Source organism: Anser anser (genome assembly GCF_964211835.1).
Source record: "Anser anser genome assembly, chromosome: 2".
Classification (NCBI taxonomy): Eukaryota; Metazoa; Chordata; class Aves; order Anseriformes; family Anatidae; genus Anser; species Anser anser.
Genome location: NC_139721.1, coordinates 73,180,979 through 73,203,925, shown reverse-complemented (window position 1 = coordinate 73,203,925; position 22,947 = coordinate 73,180,979). Strand labels below are relative to the sequence as shown.

At 41.0% G+C, this 22,947-nt stretch overlaps 1 protein-coding gene across 4 annotated transcripts in view; it reads right to left on the bottom strand.

Annotated features, from left to right (window-relative positions):
* Positions 1-22,947, bottom strand: part of GRB10 (growth factor receptor bound protein 10) — a 150,604-nt gene that overhangs the window by 91,260 nt on the left and 36,397 nt on the right. For all 4 annotated transcript variants that reach the window (XM_083822355.1, XM_083822354.1, XM_083822357.1 and 1 more), the window contains one exon: positions 20,403-20,500. In XM_083822355.1, the coding sequence (XP_083678481.1) occupies positions 20,403-20,453 (51 nt within the window). In that variant the 5' untranslated portion in view covers positions 20,454-20,500. The remainder of the gene's footprint in view (positions 1-20,402; positions 20,501-22,947) is intronic.

Here is a 22,947-nt window from a genome sequence, read left to right as displayed (position 1 = left end):
AGGTCACTATAATCCTGCAGATGCCGATGCAGTTGAGCACCCTTAGATCCCCCTCCCAAAAACAAGCGCAGATGTCTAATGCACGGATGCAGTTGTGTATTACCCAATGGCTAAGAAGAGCAACAGGTCAACCCAAGAGAAGTAAAGGTTGAACAAGAAGAGCAGTTGTAAGCTATCTGTTGCACACCTAATGCGTTTACAGCTGTCCCAAAACATAAAAGTCCCTACTGGAAGGGGAAGTTCCTACCCTGACGGAGTAATGGAGGCGAGATGTGGCTGAGATGCATCTTTGGGGTTTCTCACAGCACCACACACAAACTGTTAACTGGCAAGAACTTATTTCAGAGACGGAGGCTTACATCTGGCTGCAAACCTCCAACTCTTCAATTAAAACAGATTTTTAACTAGCAATTGCCAGTAACTCACAGGAATAGCATACACCCTCTCCGGTGTAACCTTACAGCTGCACCACAAGAAGTGAGAAGCACAGGCCTTATTCACAACGCTCAAGCCAACGTCACGATATCCTGCAGCAACCTTTTCAGAGGCAGCAGCTCCAGTTGCTAAACCTGGGACGCGACACCCCTGCCTGTCTGAGAAGGTGCAAAGCCCTGCTCACGTCTGCAGAGCTTGCCTGCAACTCGAGCCAAGCGTGGAGCAAAAGGTTTCCTCGGGGCGCTAAGGGCCAGCACAGCCCCGTTGCTAAAGTACAGCGGCAGGCCTGCATAAACAAAACCACACCTGCTACAGCAATGCGGGCAGCCGAGGAAAGGTAAGCACGGCGCGATGTTAAAGAGCTCACGGTAGTTTCACATGACCCTCCAGAATCTATTTATGTCAGTTGTTCAAAGACAAACAATGGCACCTTGCCAGCTGCAGCAGCAATCAGATAGACACAGGAACAAGGTTAAAGGGAAAAAAAAAAAAAAAAAGAAGTTATATAATTGCTCCGTGCCAAGCTGCCGAGGCGCAGTCCCGGCTCGGCCTTATTGTCGAGCACAAGGTCGGGGCCCTCAGCAAAGTGGGCACCTGCTTTGGCCCATCACCGTGCCCCTTGCTGAAACAGGGCTCCCAATAAGTCATGTGTTTTCTCCACGGTTTAATCCCCAGGTCCCTCTTCTCTTCCAATAAACACACTCAATATGAAATCACAGCACGTTACTTAGCTTACTGTACCATCCAGCTATTACAGTATTTTTAGAAGCCTGTTGAGGCATTAGCCCTCACTAAGTTGTTTGCATGTACTATTTTCTCTATCAGTCAGCATCTGTAACCAAGGATGATTTAATGAAGTGACTAGCAAGAGTGTTAGAATGATCTGAAGCAAGGTTTATTTTTATAGAGTCTCTTAAAGCAGTTAGCATTTTATACAGCCAAACACACTGGCATTACAGGTTAGATTTCAGTGTCCTTTTGCAAGTCTATATTTTCTGATGCAAAATGCTCCATGGCTGCATCATACCAAGAGCCAAAGTCCATTCATAGAGAGCATTATCTCTGTGTATCAGTAACCCAGACAATCTGGATTAATTTTTCAATCTATAACCAAGCCTTTCAAGGTACACGCCTTCAACTTTGACATAATGTTTGCTGCAATTTAAGCTAGCATGATAAGTGTTTCAGTTTATCAAAGAAAACACTAAATCTGGTATTTAAATCAGAGAACAGGTCAACTGTATACTACAGTAACTCTGCTGTCTGCACAAGTGCTCTCTAATCACTGCCTTGGCTCCAAGTGATACCGTTCCTGCCTGCAGCTTAGCTCCGTGTTTGCTTGGGATAGCATTTATCAGTACGAGACGTTTTTTGGCTGACCAGTATATTGCTGCTCCTCTCATCCTGGGTTCCTCCAGTAAAGGTTATCTCATCATTCAGGCTAATTTTACTGGTAAATAGGGCTTAGATAGGAGGAAGCAGATCCAAAGTACAAATAATAAAGTATCATCCACACTTCCCTTCTCCCCCTTCTTTGCAAAAAAGGGACCTGAATTTAGCTTAGAGTAGCTTTCTCTAGAAGTCCGGAAATCCCCCTCTCCTGAAGACTTCGACTTTTTTTTTAAACTTAAGCAGTAGCTGGAAGTTCAAGAAATTAAGGAAGGCTACACCAGCGGTAACACAGCTTCTCGGAAGCTCCTGGGACTATGTCCAGACCGTGGATGTCCAGACCACCAAGACGACAGTCCCCGGTTTTGGATTTACTGTAGCTGTCTGCAAACCCACACAGCCATGCCCCTGAACAAAAGGTTCAATTGAGCAAGAGTCACGCATGCCCATGCCAGCAATCCCACAGCGACAAATTAAGATCATGACATACTTCTGATGTTTGTACACCGTCCAGCACAACAAAGTCAAGTCAGACATGCTGACGGGTCCCAACGCGGTTCAAGAGACTGTCAACACAGATAGGGCTCAGTTTGCACACAAGCACTCCTACAGCGACAGTAGCTCGCTGCCTACCTGGCGATGCGACTTTATCACACCAAAGTAGATGTTTTGGAACTAGCTGAGCGTAAACAGAAGATTAGCCAGGTCATTACTTGAGCCACCTTAGCTTTACTCTGTTCAGGCAACTTGTGCAAAGCACGATTAATTACTTTCTGCTAGCACAGACAGAGGAGACTACTGTGAAGTTTTCAAGCAAAAGCAATTATTAAAATTCACTCAGGAAGAGTCTACCAAGGGCTGCTAAAGCACAGACACAGCTCCTGGCTCAGAGAGCCCAGAAGCAGGAAGGGGAGACTTGGAGAAATTACACACTCTTCATATCTGCAACTTGTTCCTCCTAGCCAAAGGACACAAAGGTAGATGAACACTTCTTTATCTGTCCCACTACTGCCATTCATAACATGCTTCTGTAGTTTCATTAGGCAATAAACAGATAAAGCAGCATTTCTTCTGAGGACTGCTTCTGGTAATTCTTCACTTCCCATATAAAACACTGTTTCCATGAAAGTGAAGTAGCTTTGCACTTTTTCTAAGCTATGCTTCTTTTTTTATGTCATGGTTTTGCAGCTTCAGTCTATGCAAAGCATTAGATGTACAGAGGGGAGTACAGAGTCAATTATGGTAAGAACCCCATAGTCACCTGTGCATAGTTCCCTGGTATCTGCAGCCACAGTTTCTGTTCTGTCACTCGGCTTTGCTCTTAGCCCTCTGAAAGCATGCATGCACACTATTACAGGAAGAAATCCACCTGACAGAGCTAGCCCTAACCCCACAAAGCTCTAACCTAGACCCCGCAGCTGAGATTAACTGGTAATGCACATGATGCTCCTTTCTTAAAAGCTGCAAGTCACTGGGCTTCTTCACAGCTAAATACAGCAACACAGTCCCCAGACAGATAGCTGTTTGGTACAACGTATTTTCAGCCTGCCTTACCACTGACACGCCAGGGCCTGAGGAAATTTGTCACAGGTACAGTTCTGAGGGAAGACCAAGGCTGCTCTCAGGTTTGTCCAAAGTCACTGCTTTGCAAGCGATTCGAGTTTACTCAAACATATTGTCTGCTGTCTCTTCCTAGAGCTCAAAACACATCTTCTCTGGGTCAGTGCTTAACATGCAACAGAAATAAAGAAAAAAATAAAAAAGCTTTGCACACCAGGCAAAAAAACTTTAAAGCACAGACAACCCACATATTACATAATTAAAGAGCTGTAAGTAGGTTTCCTGTCTCTTAACTATAGTCATTTGGCTAGGTAAGAGCCAAGCGAAAGACTCAGTGAGCCAACAGAGTAACTGTGAACCTAAAATTTTAACATTCCCATTGCTAAGAGAGCTTGTACAAACAAGGGCTTAAAATAAAGCCACTTAGCTCTGTCAGAAGTCAGGCTCTCTCCTGAAGTAGCAAAACCACTAACTGCTGGCATTCTTCTGACTTTACAAGACCTCTCTTAAGACTGACAGTGATAACGATAGAGGACCAGCAACACAGAAGCCCGGTTTTAGATGATCCGAGTAGCAAAGCTAGCGGCACGTTCCTTCCCGTGCTCCACCTGACACACCGCGGCACCTCCGCGCGTAGACGCTGCAAATCACGGAAAGCATGCAAGAAGCTGACAGCGTGCACAGAGCTACCGCTGCTCTCGCGTTCATACAGCCTCACCAGACTTCACAGCTTGTCGTACACAAGTGCAAAAGCTACAAGAAACGCCGCACGCCAGGAATTAGACAGGAAAGAAAGAAAACGAGAGGCTGACAGACGGATAGACCTGCGTCCATGGTCTGTGTCTCTGCAGCGGCAGGGAATTTGTTAAATGAAGTTGTGATCAGAGGAATTATATTACATCCCATGATACACGGGAAGGCAGAAAGGCTTGCCAATCTGTCCTTGGAAGAACCTCTCTCCCGACCCCCTTCTGGGTTTTAATAACCCACTGCCCAGAAAGTTCTTCAAGTCAGCAAAAACTGGGGCTTTGGAGCCTGTCAGCACCTAAACCCATAGTGTGCATGCCCCAAATCAGTGAAGCGTTTCTTCTGCAATAAGGAAAAAAGCTTTCTTTAATACACAGGCTGATACAGTTATACAACATATTGGTAGAGCTGAGCCAGAAAGTTATTTTCTGAAGGTGTTTCAGATTTATTTTAAGGAGTAGTACCAGTTACAAGTCTTGCCATTACCTGCACTACGACTGCTTCCAGAGCAGTATTGTTTCATACCAATATATACTGTTTTTCAGGAAAATTGGCTCTTCAGCCCCCCAGAAAAAAAGAATCTGCTGTGACATGAGCTGGACCACGATTAGCAACCTCCCAACAGCATTTGGCAGTCACAGTTTATTCATAAAAGACTTTTCTCCAGTAAGGCTGGAGTTAGCACACTACTTTAGCTGACAGCTTCAGCAATGCACTTGTGCAGCATGCGTACGTGCTAGGCTTTGCAGACTCCACTTCTACAGGCTGGTCTTGGCAAAACCGGCATTATCCAGGGTTTGCAACAGCATTGCACCTATAATTTGGCAAAGCTGCATCAAATTAAGTTTCTCTCATTAGAACAGTTCTCTTTTAGTACAAACTAACCGCTTCTGCAATAATTTAGCTGTCTCCTGGTTCTCCGCACAGGGAAAATGGATAGCATATTCCAGTGAGCACTCTTTGGACCAGGGTGCCATTTATTATGGTAAAAGAAATACAGTGCATCATGGTTGCTGTCTTTTAATCAGCTAGCAAGAAGTGAATCCAACTGACAGGCTTAGAAATGCTAAAAGCTTTGTTCTATTTTTAATGAGTCTAAATCCACTCTGGCTGTTAGAGACAGTTTACATAGTTTACAGCTAAAATAAAGTCTTGAAATATAGAAAAGAAAGAAATGCGCAGGATTGTCAGTGAAAGCAATCACTTCTTAGAGCTGTCTGCAGCTAGAAAAGCGCTCACAAAAATGAAGCATTTACCTTCTGTTGTCTTTTTGCTTCTTTTTTAATATATACACTCAGTTCCTTTCCATTTCCACCACTGAATAAATGAAGTTTATATTAGGAAATGGCAATGGTTTGAGATCTTCACAGTGGAAAATTACATGCTTATACACAAAATATGTTTTTTCTACTAGTGTCTGTAAGTCCTGATAATGAATCTTTAGCTTGTCCTTATCTGTAAGTTAGTCTGGCCTCCAAAGCAAGCCACTCTCACTGGTAAGGGACTGCCACTGACAAAGCTACCAAAACCCTATTTTACTGCGTGTTCCAAGCTCTTTGTCAATATTGACCCCACCAACAGTTCCTGAAAGAACTATTTTCTGTGAGAGAATTGTATTTACCAATAGAAATTACATCGAGTTCTGTTACTCAAAGTATAAAATCAACTACAGTAAGATGTCATATTCCTCTTGTTTTTAAAGAGGCTTTTCAGTGAGTTCAGCATCACACTACTACCAAAGTGCTGCTATTTAAGACAAAAGTGTGTTACACATGTAAGTGTTGCTGCTTGTAAACCTTTCACCCTAGCAAGGATTCTTGAACAGGCTAGCTTTCTATGTTTTCTCCGAGTTTCTGATGTGCATGGTCAGACTTCCTCATCAGAAAGATGAAAAGATACATGATGGGAATAGCTGTGCCCAGGTGCTACGGAAATTTTCAGCTTGTCACACACCTGCTAACGTACCTGTCCATTCTGATAAAGTCTCTTCAAAATTATTATTATTTTTTTTAATCTTTAAGAAAAAAAAAAACCTTCACGTGTTCTTTTAGAGTAATTTGTAACATGCAGAAAGAAGGCATGTGGTATTTGATCACTTTCAACCTGCTGCCCTCCCCATGCTCATCAGACCTGTGAGACACAAGGTAGTTTGCCTGTTCTACTTGGCATCGAGTCCACGAGAGCTCTGATTATAGCAGTGCTGCTAGCCAGCTGCTTCTAAGAATACTGCCTGTGGGAGCCAGGTTTGGAAAGCACCCTCGCACAAAGTGGAAGGGAAATGTTCTGTGAACAGCCTCGGACAGTCTGTCCCAGCTCAGGCTGACGATGCCCTGCATTAACCTTGGGAGGTTCAATGCTTGAAAAGATGACCTGGTGGACTCTGAGATTTGGCGGCAGGGAAATGCACTTGTGTGTCTCGGGCCAGGGGAGCGGAGGAGGGAGGAGAGAAGGGAAGGAAAGATTCTACTCAGGTTGTAGGAACCACTATTTTCATACAAGCACAGGCTCTTTAAGGGTAGGCAATCAAATCTCTGCACTCTGGGAAGCAGCAGCTACAGCCAGATAACCTAAATCATGTTTAAGCGCATGCTTCCTCATAGCTAGGCATCCCTGAAAACCCAAGAGTGATGAAACTCAGACAAAGGAATGGCAGTAGCACAAAGCACAAAACAAAGAATTTATGCTATCTGAATTTGGGATTGTTTTCTTAAATGCAATAGTACTGCTCCTTTTTGTCTTTTTGATGGCTCAGGTGTCAACCGAAGGTTTGAAAGGGCCCTTAGGGTAGGTGAAGACAATAGGTGAAGACAATTCTCCACAGCCCTTGACAGAGCTGATAAAACAATAAACCTCCCATGGAGGCAAGTGCCACCATGCTCACAGAGACCATTTAAGTTCATGAGACACCAGCTAACAGAGTAACCCTTCGAGTGCTAATGAAATTATTCTTTGGTTCTTCAGATTTCAAACCTGATGAATTTCAAATGCTGCATTGAAGAACTTGATATACAAGACTACTCTGCTATTCTTACTTCCTTCAGCTACCACTGGCATGGCCTTTATTTCTCTACTTGCTAGCCAATTTGCTCAATTGCTGCAATTTAGGGTGTGTTTCATATCCCTCCCTTCTTTCCCTGAAGAGTGATCCTTGGCACTAGGTAAGTAATTAACTAGGCCTAGAAATGGCTGGCCCGTCCAATCACACATCTGATCCCAATGATACTGACCTTTTTGCATAGATAAAGAACCGTTTATCTGCTACACGGTGCAATCCACCCCTGAGCTAACTGCCCGCTTCTGACAAGGATGTTTAGAGTTCAGGTGGCTTGCCTTCAATTAGATGTAGAATTAACTCTACACATCTCCAGAACAGTAAGTCTTATAAAAAGAAGATATTTAAGAACCTTAGTAAGGGGGTAGAGATACATACATACATACATACATACATATATATATATATAAAATCAGTTGACAGCTCCATAACCTATTAAAAAAATAAAATCCACAGACATCTCTAAATCACAACAATCGTGTCTTTTCATGATTAGCTATCCAGCATCAGATCTCATGTTGGGACAGACCATTGCGCTCTCCTGCTAACCAGATGGCAGGGTTCCAGGTTTTGAGAGCAGTTCAGTAATGTAATTTATGCAAATAAAATTACAGACTGTAAGAAATAATCTACACTATATGGGTACTTCAAAAAAATAGCATAGTTCTTTTGTACTGCTTATATTGCAGTAGTAGGTCACTTTGCAAGCCTTCAGAAAAAAGATATTTTGTAACTTACAAAGCAACATGCACAGGCTGCTGCATTTCTTGCTCTCATTATCTTTGAATCTCACTTCACCTTCAGAATTCTAAGAAAGTGAAATTACTGTACCTTTCACACTACCGATCGAAACAATTTTCCTAAAGAATCTTCTAGAGTGAGTAATGATTTATTAGACTTCATAAAGTCGTTGCTCCCAAGCATTAGCAATGGTTGGACAATTTCTAACACAAACTATGCTGCAGTGTCACCTACGTACAAGTTGTCAATTCACTCTCGCACGCGTATCTCAGTGCAGTGGCTGCTGTGTTTTCCCCTTCTTAAGGAAAGCAAGCTAAATGCAGACTGCTCTACTAGTTACCCTGCATCTAGAAGATGACTTTATATGAAAACCTCCACTGACTTACTCTCTAAAGGAAGAAAATTCTCAAAAGCTCAGCAATTTGCATTTAAGTAGTAACCAACTACACGTAAAGGTGCAGGCTGTCCCAGGAACAACCAATACAAAGTGTAAATCTTCAGTTTTTGCACAAACAAGCTCTTGGGAAAAACAAAACATAGCAACAACTGCTTGCTAACAGCAAGACTGTCAATCAGCTCCTCACACTTGGAAGGTTTTGTTTTGTTTTATAACTAGGTTTTCACACCATAAACATCAAGTGACCTCTTATTTTGTACAGCTTCTCTCCGGTTTTTGCCGAGGCCTATGGGACGCATCCAACAGTTACCTACAGCACTTCTGAACATACACTGCAATATTCAATGTGGTTCATGACAGCTGCCTTCATTCTGCATAAATCCTCTGAGTACTAGGCCTCCACAGACCAAAGGAGTCTCATAACTGACAGTGTGATACAGGAGGAAGGAATGGTGTGCAAGAAACTACAAATCAAGCAAACCAACCAAAACAAGGCAGGCACAAGACAAGCACAGGATCTCCAACTGGGAATGGATTTTGACAAACATAAGAAAATTTTGAGAAGTCCCAAAGTGATAAAACTAGCATGTGTGTACACGCAGCACTATTTGATTGCACCAGTTTTAGCAATGCAGCAGTGTTACAGCTACTAACCACAAAAGCTTTTCTGTCAAATATCTTTACAGTGTTCTTTCCACAAAAGGTGGGGTGTGATCAGATGAGATGCTGTTGAATCAGTGCTAGAGTGGCTATAAAAGACCTTTTCTCTCCTCTTTTTTCTTCCCTGAAACCACTGCTCAAGATGGTGGGGAAACTGTTTCACAGTTCAAGGGGTAGGAGCTTGCACATAGGTAGCTACCACACTTAGCTGAGAGTGGTGATTAGCTCCAGCATTCAGGGTGGAAACTACTGCAGTAGTCACTATTTATTATATTGCTTCCTCTAGTTTTCAGCTATTCTTTCCAATCAAAAAATGCAGATCTGTGGAATAAAAGTAGTGGAAAAGATCCCTGCTGAAATTAAAGGCAAATCAGAGATTTAAATAAAAAAAGGGGAGAAAGAAATTGTAGGATGAGGAAGAAAAGAGAAAAACTTTGAATTTGGCTTCAGAAGCAAGCTGCAAATGAAAGAAGTCTCCTCTGGATACAGTTGTACTGAAGGTCATTACATCTAGCTAAAAAAATAAAATTAATTGTGGCAAATTTGGGAGCTCCCTAGCTCATCACAATACTGACGGTATATGTGTAATTTTGCATCCTAACTGCATGTTATTGTGTCAATATTTCTGTTTCAAAATATTGCTAGTGGGGCAGCTGATGAAATGTTTCTGGTTTTGTGGGTTCAGGTTTATTTTAATCTGCAAGGCAAGCCATCCTCTAAAAGATATGCTGTCAGAAAACTATTTTTCCAATCTGCTCTCATCCAGCATAGCAGTTATGGTTTGTGACTAAACCATCCAGCCAATTCATGTTCAACAGCCAGCAGTTTATCACAATTTTGAGGACATAAAGGACTCCAGAAAAAAACAAGATCACAAAAGATGCCTTTTTCAGAACATGCTTAGCACTCTTGGTTGACAATTTACTCATGCCAGAGGAAATATTTCATGCAGAAGTTTCATCACCATGCATGTAGGAAAGTGTTCTTCCCATCAAACTTAGGACACACTGCTCTGTACTTCCATATGGTTTGAAATAGAGAAATGGGCACTATGAAGCCTTAATTCACATCCACCATAGAGAACAGGCTCTGCAAATGCCTCAAGCTACAAAAAAGTATGAAGTGACTACCTCAAATATTTAAGTTAGTATTTGATTTGAAAAATCCCAAGCCTGCAATGAATTTTAATTTTTTGTTTTTATTTATCTTGAATTTCCAAACCTTGAGGGTGGAAGCTCACATACCACTTAGCAGGGGAGAGCTTCCCCACACTACCCCAAGGCTGATTCTGGGTAGATGTGACTGACAGTAGGTCCTCAGAGGAGGCAACGTGGCAGAGAGCCTGCTTGAATGTAAACCTTTAGAAAAGAGGGTATGCGCCAGAGAAGGCAGGCACATACCATGACCGGAGATGCAGTACCAGACACTTGGCTGGGAAGCTGCAAAGGACAGAGGTGGGCCAGGAGACACCTAGGCCACTGGTTATTGCCCTTAGGTTCTCTTTTGCTTCTGTCATAGTGGCACATCCCTTGTTTCCCTCCTCAGTGCTTGTTTCCAAGAGGCACACATCATCTTGGAGAGGATGCAAGCTCAGAGTACCTGTTTGCCTAGGCCAAAACAAATCCATTTGTACAGCCAGGTGCATGGGATAAGGAGAAACTGGAGCCAGGCCAACTAAATCCCATTTCTGACCCACTCACAGCAAACAGTGCAGTTCCAGGTGCAGCGAGAGCTGCAGGCCGCAAAGATTTCTGGAGCAGGCTGGAAATAACTCCACAACACAAGCGATCAGTAAGGCAACCCCAGCAGCACTCAGCTTTACCAACAAGCTAGCAAAGCTGACTCGTGGACAAAGAAGAACCGGTTGGGGAAGGTAGAGGCTGATGGCAGCCTGATACCGTCCTGAGATGAAGGGAACATGAGTAAGCAAAGGGAGCAAGACTACTAGCAGAATTTCAGTCCTGGACTGCAGGAAAGCAGTTTTTGGCTTGCTAAAGGATGTGCTTTGCCAGGTTCCCATGGGAGACTGCCCTGAAGGTCCACGGGGCCTAGGAGAACAAGCTGATCTCCAAGAACAGCCTCCTCAAAGCACAAGAATGGCATACAGAAAGTCACAGGGGAATGGCAGAAAGCCAGGGTGAACGGACAGGGAACTCCTGCCTCAACTCAAATGCTGAAGGGCTAAGATGGTCAAAGCTGAAAGAGGTCATGCAGAAGCAATATGGAGAGGCTGCCCAAGCAGAAGAGCTGAAGCTAGAAAGGATGCCAGTAACAATAAGAAATGTTTCCAAAGCTAAGCAAGAGCAAAAGAATGGCTAACATTAGCCCGGTTAGTGCTCACTTGTGCATGGGACACAACAGCTGAGGACACACAACAAGATCAATGGTTTATTTGCCTCATTTTTTTCTAGTAAGGTTTGCCCTCGTGCCTCCCAGGTCTTTGAGCACAGTGTCAGCATCTGGGGGACTGAAGCATTCTCACACCAAAGGAAGGTGAAGGTAAGGATCGCACAAGCTGACTGGACCAAGTCCATCTGACCAGATGGGATGCACTGGAAGGTGCTAAGTGAGCGGGCCATTATCATGGTGAGGCTGCTTTCTTTTCTTCAAAAAAAAGCCAAAGTCACTGTGATCAGAGGAGAATCCTGATGACTGCAGAGACAAACCTCACATTGTGCTACCTTTTGATTTCCTCATGCTGTTGTACGTGCTAGGTTCTTCAAATATGCAGCTAGAATTTCACAATATTGGACAATCTTATGGCAGTTTAGCGTATTTATTTTCATTAGAAAAGTAGGCGTCTCATTCATACTTCCCAAAGCAATCTGCCTAAGATATAGCTGAAGACTGTAGAAAAGTTAACCGTGAACTCAAGAAGGATCCACTGCAAGGCTTAAAATTAATCAAAACCACTTCTTTGCCTCCACCGAAGTATCAGTTTTACAAAAGCCCCCATGAACTTAAATAATAGTCTGTCACTCTCCTGCACTAATAGCTTCAAAAACTTCTTCAAGAAAGGTGCCAACACCACTTTGTCAGAAACCCCCTCCTGAACTGTGCAGAAGTATTCAGTATTCTGGGGAACTTGCCAGCATGACAGTATTTACTGTATGACTAACATGCATTAATGAAGCACAAATGGACAACTATTTACTTGTGCTAATAACTAAAGCGCTTTATTAGAGCTTAGGCCTCTAGCATGAAGGATTGCCAGGTTCCCCCTACTTGCCAAAATTATGTCAAAAAATTGAGCCAACGTGTAAGACATCAAGAGCTACAGCCAGTGTGTAGTAGAGTCTTAAGTCATTGTTTAACATTCGGTTTGCAAAGGACAAGCATGCTCCAAAACCACGGGCTGTTTCCGAGGGCTTGTCTTTTCATTATAGAGGCTAGAATTTCAAGCATGCACGCTGGTCTTACCAGTAGTACACAAGCCAAAGCTATCTTAAAATAGCGCCTGAGAGCTTTGCTGGACGCTTGTGTTCTTTCAGGAGAAGAAAGAGAACATTGTATTGTAAGGCCTCAGATTAAAATATCAATACTATCTAGCATGAAAGGCCAATAATACCAATACTTGGGCCTTTTCTACATGAAAGGCTCCCGAAAGCTGATCAATTTGGTAAAATTCCATTCTGAAAAAGCAAAGCCAATTCTTCAAGAACATGAATAAGACCCTAGCTCCATTTCGTGACAGGAACACACCTGCAATGCTAGAAACAGAAGACACCTGCTAAATGGCAGAGTTTTGCAGGCACAGAGATAACTTTAAAAAGAGTATTTCACACTGCATTATACTAGAACCTGAAAAAAAAAATCAGGATCCAAAGCAAGCAGGTTAAGATCCTCTTCAGTCATAGCTAGTGCTTGGTTAGACATGATAAATCAACCCCTAACTTTACAACGTGGCACACCCACTACTGAAGCCAGGGTGAGTTTAGGCTATCCCTTCTCGTTTGAATCAGCAGCTTAAGTTCAGGACTCAGCTGCAGCAGTACAGCTAGATGGTCCGCAAGTACAGAATCAAAGTGGTCTCTGCCAAAAGGCATCACATCAACAATAACATTGGGAAACTTCACTCACAGTTTTGTTCTAGAAATAGAAAAATTCTGCTCTCAAAGTTCGTCACACAAACAACCTCATGCAGGACTAGGGGTTTGTTTGCTTGTTGGTGGTGTTTTAATTTATTTTTTTTAGCTTGAAAAAATAATGGCATAAGTGCTTACGAAATAATATCCTTCCTTTGATCACACAGTCTCCCTTTAGAATGTGTAAGGCAAGAAAAATCTATTGAGTATAACTTTTAGTGAGGTCTGTATCTAGATATATTTCTTAGAAATACTTAAGCATAACACAACATTATATCTGTTCTTTACCAAGGACAAAAAAGGCCTGTCAGAGCCAATTGGCATGGACAGCAACACAAAGAATTATCTGAGCCACAGCATTTTCTTGAAAAGTGACAGCTCCAAATGCACAGCAATTTGATATTCCTCTTAAAAAAATAACAAAAAAAATCTTCTCCAGCAGTTATTATTTCCTCATAAGTGGAGTACAGAACATCTGTAGAATGAAGGTTCATTAAAAACAACCCTCCCCAACAATCACTAAAGCAACTCCAGTTGACTTCAGCAAGGCCAATTTTAAATACTTCCGTTCCCCTACTTTTACACAGATTTATGAAGTATGAAGCCATCTTAGGATTAGTACATCAACTAATCTCTTGCATGTTGAGAGATGTAACTAACATGAAAACACTTGTAGCTATCCAAAATAACTAGCTGGTAAACAGCTTGTTAAATATTTACTTTTGGGGGAAAGATACCATTCATAGGAGACAAACATACAGGATTTAGTTTGGTACAACAGTCAGATAAACTGATGGCTAACATTATTTCAGAGTTGTTTCATGAAGTTTTGTGAGAAAACACCACAAAATGTTTTTGTTTTTTTTTTAAACCAACATGGGTGTTTAGAGAATCCAGAAGTGGCATCTTATAAGCTGCACACAAGTCAGAACTTAAAGAGATTCACTGCTACTGATTTTCATGGAATGGCTGAGGTCAGAAGGGGCTTCTGGAGTTCATCATATTCCAAACCCCTGGTCAAGCAGGGACACCTGCAGCAGCTTGCCCAGGACCATGTCCAGGAGGCTTTTGAATAGCACCAAGGTTGGACACTCCACAACCTCTCTAGGCAACTTCTGTTAGTGCTTAGTTGCCCACACTACTTCCTGATATTGAGATGGAGCCTCCTGCATTTCCATTTGTGTCCACTGCCTCTCGGCACCACAGAAAGTGCCTGGCTCTGTCTTCATTGCAGCCTCCCTCTGGCTATTTATGTCCATTGACAAGGTGTCCACCCTGAGCCTTCTCCAGGCTGGCCGGTCCCAGCTCTCTCAGCCTTTCCTCACAGGAGATGTTCCAGAGTCTCTTCATCATTTTCATTGTCCTTCCTTGGACTCTCTCCAGTATGTCAATGTCTTTCTCATACCGGGGGGCCAGAACTGCACATAGCACTCCAGGTGTGGCCTCAGCAGTGCTGAGCAGAAGCAGGGGATCACCTCCCTCAACCTGCTGGCAACACTTTGCCTAATGCAGGTCAGGATACTGTTAGCCTGCTTAGCAGCAAGGGCACGCTGCTGGATCACGTTCAACTTGGTGCCCACCAGGACCCCCAGGCCTTTTTCTGCAAATTTGCTTCCCAGGTGGGTGGTACCCAGCACATCCCGATAACCTGGGGTTGTTCCTCCCCAGGTGCAAGGCTTTGCCCTTCTCTTTGCTGAACTTCATGAGGTTCTTGTCAGCCCAATTCTCCAGCCTGTCCAGGTCCCTCTGGATGGCAGCATGACCCTCTGTGAGTCAGCCACTTCTCAAGTTCTGTGTGAGGAAACTTGCTTAGGATATGCTTTGCCCCACAGACCAGATCATTAGTGAAGACACTGAACAGGATTTGACCTAGTATTGACCCCCAGGGTACTCTGCTTGCCGCTGTCCTCCAACTAGGCTTCACTACCCCTCTGTAAACAACCTTTCAGACAGTTTTCATTCATTTCACCTCATTGTGTGCTTACCCAGCTCATACAACAACAAATTCAACATGACTATCTTCCAGGACAGAGTGTTGAAAGCTTTATTAGAGTCTTGGTAAACAATATTCACTGCTCTCCCCTTAACTACCAGCCCAGTCATTTTATCATATAAATTTATCGTGTTGGTTAAGCGTGACTTCCCCTTGGTGAATCCATGCTGACAACAACTGATGATTTTCTTGTCATTCAAGTGCTGGGAAATTTTCTTGCCAAGTAGTCTTGCGAAGAGCCTGAATAAATTCCATTAGGTTTCCCTGTAAGTTACTTAGTCAATTTTTGAGCGTAGTTATCAGACTTACTAAAAATAAAGAAAACACAGGTGAATTGAACGCATTTGAATGAAAAAAACAGAATGGCATAAAGCAGGCACATTTTTCAACTCTGTCGTCAGTTGTGAATGTGCATCAAACCTGCCTTACTTCACCAGGAGCCTGACCAAGAGACTCCTGAGAAAAGCAGTAAATTCTGCAGGTTTAAACATATATAAACAGTAGAGCTGAATTTAAGAGACAAATCTAAGAGACTGCTCATATAAAATGATAATAACAAGATTAAAAAGATAGATTAGTCTAGCGTACAAGCATAAACCACTAACAAGAAGAGGTAAAACTAAGCTTCTTTACTTGTAATTTCTTCACCTGATTTGCAATACCTAGACTGTTTCCTCACTGCTGTTAGTAGTAATGTAAATAGTGAATGACCATTAGAAGCTTGACCATTAGAATGATTTGAATCTTTTTTGGTGGGTTGAAAATCATGAAGAAATATGTATCTAGCCAGATGAAATTCCTTGATCACATTCGTCTTCAAAAAAGTCTCTACATTTTGCTAACCAGCTTCTGTGTAAGTTAGAATACAAAAGTAGAATTACAAACAGCTAAGTACAGATTTTTAAATTGAAATTGTAAAACAAAATAATTGATGGGTGTTTAAGAAAGAAAACTAATCAGTTGTATAAAAGCCTTGTAAGAGATACAAATTTCTTTCTTTTGCTTCATATACAATCTTCCGATCACATGTGATTACGTGGGCAAGTGGCATCTTTAAATGGTATGTACCAGACTACTTGAACTTCCTTGTCAGTGAAAACAACTGCTTTTGGGACAATTCTTTTAACAGATCTTTCCACACACAGAAAAAAGAAAAAAAGAAAAAAAAAAAGACCAAGGCCAGAAATCCAGCTCCAGTTGCTCTTCTGCAAAAACTACTAAGTAGCTTCAACTCTATCTGTAAAAGACATTTGCAATCTGCACTTGGAGAGACAGATTTCATAACTTCATATTGGAGGCAACACGTCTTGTTAAAACATTCTCTAATGTTCTCACTGCTTTATACTTTACGTCTGCTGCAGTCCGTCAACCCTACACACCACATACAACATGTAAACTGTTAAAAACAAGAGCATCGTCAACAAAGTATCTGTTGACTGACACCATATTTCAGAAATCCAATGACTTTCTGCATTGGCAGTAGCAACATTTCAGCTTCATTTCTTCATACAATATGTAGAAGAATGACGCAATTCAATAATGCCGCTGGTGTTTTTTCACTCAGCTATGCCCAAGGACTTTGAAAGCCTGTTTGTTCACTCTTGTCATTCCATATTGCCCTGTTGGCACGAAAAACCCAAATTGCAGGCCAAATTCTATACAGTCAGGATTCTTATACATTTAAGCCTAAAGAGAGTAAGTGAAGCAAACGTTTATTTTTAATCTTAAAAATCATAAGAAAAAAATATATCTCCATACTCTCGATAGGCACTTGTAACTAAGTGAATGAAGGTTTTTCCAAACCATGTCAGGCAGACTATGTGGGCAAAAGCTTATGTCTTAACAGCCCTTCCCACATAGGTTTTCGTGATTTGTGGACAAATTCTGCAACTGATTTTTCATGCTTTGTGATGAAGGACTGAAGGTATTTTTTTCACACAAACAGGAAGAACAGCTTGTGGACCTACACTGATACTGAGTATCAGACTATTCTATCCCAAAGTGGCAGAGCCGAGATGAAGTTACATAGGAATGAGGTTTCGGGCATCTACCAAGGTAACTCTGAAGTATAGATATAAACATCTTCAATTTTTTCTGCTAAAACAGAAAACCTCTCCAAACACCTAATCAAAAAAAAAAACAACCCCTAAACATGTAAAAAATGCTTTTTAATTTAGTGTATGATTTTATGGAAGACAAGGATCAAAACTACCATATTAAAACCTGAGAACTTGTACCTAATTTTCCCCCCAGCTCAAGGCAAAGAAGTGTGACCATTTCTGGTGTATTCACAGCAAAACATTTCCTTCACATCCACAAATCTAACAGCATTAAGGAGGAGGCTCTTATTACACTACTTAATAGAATTAATCAATCAGAGTCTAAGTATTTATTTCCTCGATCTTGAAGGGGATAAAGCTTCTCAAGTATGATATGCAGTATTCTGCTGTATTATCTGGACAACAGGACTACCATCAATCCTGAAATCCATGAGGCTCTACATGTGGGAGAAAAAGCAATTTCCATTGCTCCCTATGTTGCGACCAAGTGCTTGTAGTACATTTTATGCAAAGCTAGATGATACGTTTGATCTGAACAACTCTTTTCTCTACTAAGAATTCAGCTCTGAAAACAAACTCTATTGAGCTTAACTATACATACAGATTTTTCCAGCATCTTGGTTATGAGAAAATAAACAGAAGGGAGAAAACAGAAGATGAACAGAACACCTCATCCCTGCATGCCCAGAATTTTGTCTTTAGAAAGAAAAAATACCACTTTATTTATGCCACTGAAACTTGTGCAATTCGTGCATCAAAGGGTTAAAGAACTAAATCTTCCCTAAGAGTTCAAGTCACTGCACATAAATACTGTTGTGACTACAGATTGCAAAAGAACGGAAACACAGTAAATCATCCCATTTTTTCTGAGAAATTCTGGGACTATGTTCTGAATTTCCAGGAACATAAGACAAACACTGCCAATTCTCACTGCCGGATTTTTATTGAAGAGTTAGAGAATTTGGAAAGGGCTCCTGAAAGCCACTAAAAGGTAGTATTGATTTTTTCCACAAAGCTAGAGATTGTTTCTAGGAGAATGCACACAGTGTGACTGGTTTATGTGCTAACTCCTAAGAAAACTAAAAAAAGCTGCTCTTAAACAACAACCAAAAGCTTCTAAAAGCAGCAAACACTGCAAATGAAGAGCCCAATACAAAAGTCAGGGATGTATACCCTTCCTGTCTCCCCCAAAATAGAAATAAGAAGGGTAAGGGTAGCTTGGCAACAGGCCATCCTAAAGGATATTCTGTAGTGCATATTCACTTAGGCAGGCTCTCATTTCTCTTGCTGTCTGTTTTGAATGTAATCCCAAACTCAAATGTGTCAATTTATTCTAAACACCGAAGTTGCAGCATTAAGATCCCAACCTTAGGGACTTCGGAGGAGTGTTCAGCATAGCCTTCCATTCATATTAAGTCAGAAAATGTACTGTAAAAAAATAGAATACTTCTTCACACTCTAATCTAGAGCATATTTAGTTTAACCTTCTTTCAGCCCCTTACCAACACAATACCGGCACTGTAGCCAAATTTGAAAGACAAGTTGATGAAAGCTTCTAAGTCAGATTTAGTAGGGGTGGAAAAACAGATGTTCAGGGTTTTTTCTTTTTCTTTTTTTTTTTTAATGTGAACTTAACTTCTGACAGAAAGCACAGTAGTTGTGAATGGGCTTCCAAAGCTCATCTTTAAACCTGTTACAAGCACTTAGGATAGTTATAATGCACAGTAAGCTATGACTAAAAATATTAGTTAATAGAAGTCACTTTCCCCACCATCTTAAGTAACCCATATTGCTTTGAGACTTCCAGTCTGTAGACTGCCCTAGACTACAGCAGATTATCCATAGGTTTTAGAAAAGCAAGGTAAATTCACATTCTTTCTGCTCACATATCAAACTGCAGCAACCCTTTGATGTACCTCTTGGCTGTTGAACAGGGGCACTTGAAGACATTTTCATGAGAAAACTTAGCATCCAGTAAAGAATTTGCAGCTCAAAAACTACTGCCTACAGTGTCCGATTTCTCTTACCTAGCTCTTCTCTCCCTCAGCCTAGCATCATGATTCAGATGATGCTCTAGATGAACTGGAAGCATAATTTCATGGTGCATCAAGATTATAAAGTCCAAGCACATCTATTCACGTATGCTCTTAAAAATTACAGATACATTACAATAAAAGAATCTCAGAACATCCCATGTCTTGAATTCCATTCTGTTTTTATAACTGCTTTTGTACTCACAAAGTTATAATGGGACTGTTATGTTGCTCCTGCTATCAGGAAAAGGCTTGAGGTACGTGCAACTGACAACTCAGCCTATACTAACATTAGTATAATTAGTAACTAATAGTTACTAATTAGTTAACGAATTTGAAGCTTCCTATTGGGGGAAAAAAGTATAAGGTGGCCTACCATGAAATGGATCGGTATCTTGTAGAAGTTTTGTTTTGTTCTTTTTTTTTTTTCAGATATGCAGCATAACTGTAGTAATTATTAGTAGTAATATTTCTCTAGGGACAAAGAAAAAGGTTTCTATGTCATGAGGTACTCTGTTTAATCATTTGTGTATCTGCAGGGCCTGAAATCATAACTGAATCCTTAGGGTAGTAAGCACTGTGTGAAAACAAGAGAAAAAAAGGGCAAAAAACAGGTCATGCCTGAAAAAACAGATATGCAGTTCCATAAAAAATACAAAGCATGTATTACGCCAACCACAACTGTCTAGAAAAAAAAAATAAAACAAAAAAATACATGAGAACTTCTGTATGCATATTTGCCTAGCACCTTTGAGTTGAGGTTTTTTAAAATACTCGTTGTAATATGCCATATTGGCTGCTTAGATACAGCATAATGACTAGACAAACATAGGATCTAACCAAGTGTAAAAATCTCTGCCTTTGTTCCTACAAACATAGCATTCAGCAAACCAATCCTTTTTGGTGCAAGGCATTTCACTGGTACTGTAACTTGCCTTTTTGGGGGGCTGGGTGTGGAAGGGAGCTGCACACAGGTACTTTCTCCCAGATATGAACCAGCTACTTTGAGGAGAGGTATCAAATTTTAACCAGTGACCCAAGTATCACGTATTAGTGACCCAATTTTTTTCAGCAGCAGGTCTTGAATACAGAATGGTAACAGAGGCTCTGTTACCAAATCTTAGCAAAACCCAGAGAATTGCCAGACAGCTTATTAGCAGTTTGATGAAAAGTCTGAATGCACAATCAATCACTGGCACATAGTGATATGATGCTACAAGCTGACATGAACATGCAGTTTCATAACTTACTATCCGATAAGGAAGATGTAAAAAGGAGTCTGGGCAGCCAGCTAAAGCCATTTGTTCCTTCAAATTTTCTTCAAATCACATCTACTGCTTCACAGGACCTGCAGAGTACAAACAAACTGTCAGAAACCATACTGAAAACATTACATCAACTTATTATTGAAAACAGTTGGAGGGGGAAGACCGAGAAGAGCAAGATGAGGTGACAAGGATTTGCATCAACTTGCAGTAGCAAATCTGCAAGCTTGCTGTTTGTAGCCTAGAAAGCAGATTCAACTTAATATTTCATTCAAGAGCCCAACACAACTATTCTCAGGCTGGATGGCTCCTCCTCTGTTTCCATGATCCAAGCAACAGAGAAAGCTACTCATCACATAGACCCAAGCCACTCAAAGACTGGCTCTTGCCAACCAACGCTACGCTCTCAGCTGTAGAAAGAAAATGCTGAAATCTGGTAGTTAAGGCGATAACCACTTATGCAGCATTAGCCTTCTACATATAGTTATACAAATTCTCCCCTTTACCCTCTCCAGACTGTCTTTTCTCTCATGTCTTTATTCTCACCTAGTACCTCTGTTGGGGTTTTCTATGCAAATCTGCATTCAAGTCTTGAATTTCCTCCTGTGCGTGATTATTAGCAGCAAATTTGCAAGGTGAGAAGTGTTTCTTAAGCACCGTTTCTGCTATCAGATACAGTTTGAATTCTACCACAAACGTAACGTAAAGGCACACAAGGCTAAAGAAATAAAAAAAAAATGAAGAAATAAAAGTGACAGTATTAAAATAAAATAAGGCCACTGCATGTCAAGAAAGGAGACAAAGCTAAACAAAAGCACATATGTAAAGCATTATTTGCTACTCTGAACGTTTCTCCCAACCAGTTGCATTCCGCTGGAGACATCCCTGCAATATAAGACAAGTGACTTCACATCTTAGCAGATGGGGTGGGCAGGGATAGGAGAGAAGACTGCAAAGCAGATACAGAACTTTTATTTCTACCACAAGCAAGCTCTTGTCTTGTTCATTGCTATAAATATCAATTATGTATTCAGAACAACAGACTGAGTTTACTGCTCTCCAGTAGGCATGAGCTGTTACCAAACCAAAGATCTCTGGAAGATTTATGTGACTGAGAAGTCATAAACAAAAGATATATTGGGAAAACTCTTCCAAGAGGAGTTGCAGCCTATGGCCCAAGGAAACCATGCCCTTATCTAGGAAGCTTTACTCCATCTAGTTCCAGGATACATTTAGCTGAGATACGGTACCTTCCTGCCTATGAGAAAGGCAGACAAATTTCTGGGAGCTTCTTTCTAGGAAGAAGTTACTGTGCTCTGCGGTTTTCCTGAGGCAGTAACTTTCTGTGGTCAATTCATAGCCTATTGCCTTGAGAGGAAACAGTGTTTGGCAACAGCAAATTTGAAAATCAATTTAATCCAATACGCATAAATCAAGTTGTTTATTCTAGATACTTTGTCCTAGCATTTACTTAAGATTAAGACTAAAATCTTATTAGATTCACATTTCAGGAAAAAAAAAAAAAAAGATCACCTCAAACATGTAACTGTAGGCATGAGGCCCAACTTGTATTCTTGCTAGGATCTTTCATCGTGTAAGTCTATAAACAAACAGTGGTGTACAGCCATCTAGCTCCTAACCCAGACCTAAAGTGTGCAGCCAGTTCTTAAACAGGAATTGAAGATTTCATTTTCAGTGCAAGATTTGACTCATTCCCCCAGTAGGTTCTGGGAAAACCAAGCAGAGATTCAAGAAAATCCTTTTTATCTTGGCTGATGAAAAACATCCTTTCACTTTGGAGGATTACACTTTTCTCTAAGTGCATCTACAGTGAAATTAGGAAAACCACTGGATTAGGTGTTCTGAAGTTGGTACAGTGCAACAAGAATACAGAAGTGTATTTGTCTGTAAACCCACAAAGATTAAAGAAAGTTTACCTAAAGGGATATGGGAAAATATTTCAACCTTGAATTGCAACAATTTTAAGTTTATTGATTATTTGAGTATCTAGAGAATAGGAAAAGGCAGGACTGTTGTGAATTTAACTGTAAGTTATTTAGGACTGAATATTGAAATGCTGGTCTTTATCTTAGTGTTTCAGCAAAAGCTACTGATTCACTTACAACAAGAGAGATTAAATATGCTCCTAAACAATACCAGACCAATTTGTCTACTCTAGGGCATGCTGCAGTATATGCTACAGCCCCATTACAGCAGTGGAAGATCATCAATTACCTCAAACAATAGTTGAAGTCAAGACCGCATAATTTATCAAGACCTATTTGCTTCACTGCTACATTCTTCAGTATTCACTTGTTAACACCACAGAAACAGAGGAAAGCAATAATCTTTAGATGATATCATTCCTAGTCAGTCATACATTAACGTTGATTTAAGATCACATCTCTTTTGTCTGTCTAAAAGCAGTTTATCAAATAGTCCTTCCTTAATAATACAAAAAAAGCCTTTGCTCACCTTTGAGATCTAAGGCTCTATTGTACCACAACTTCAATGAGCAATATATTTTATA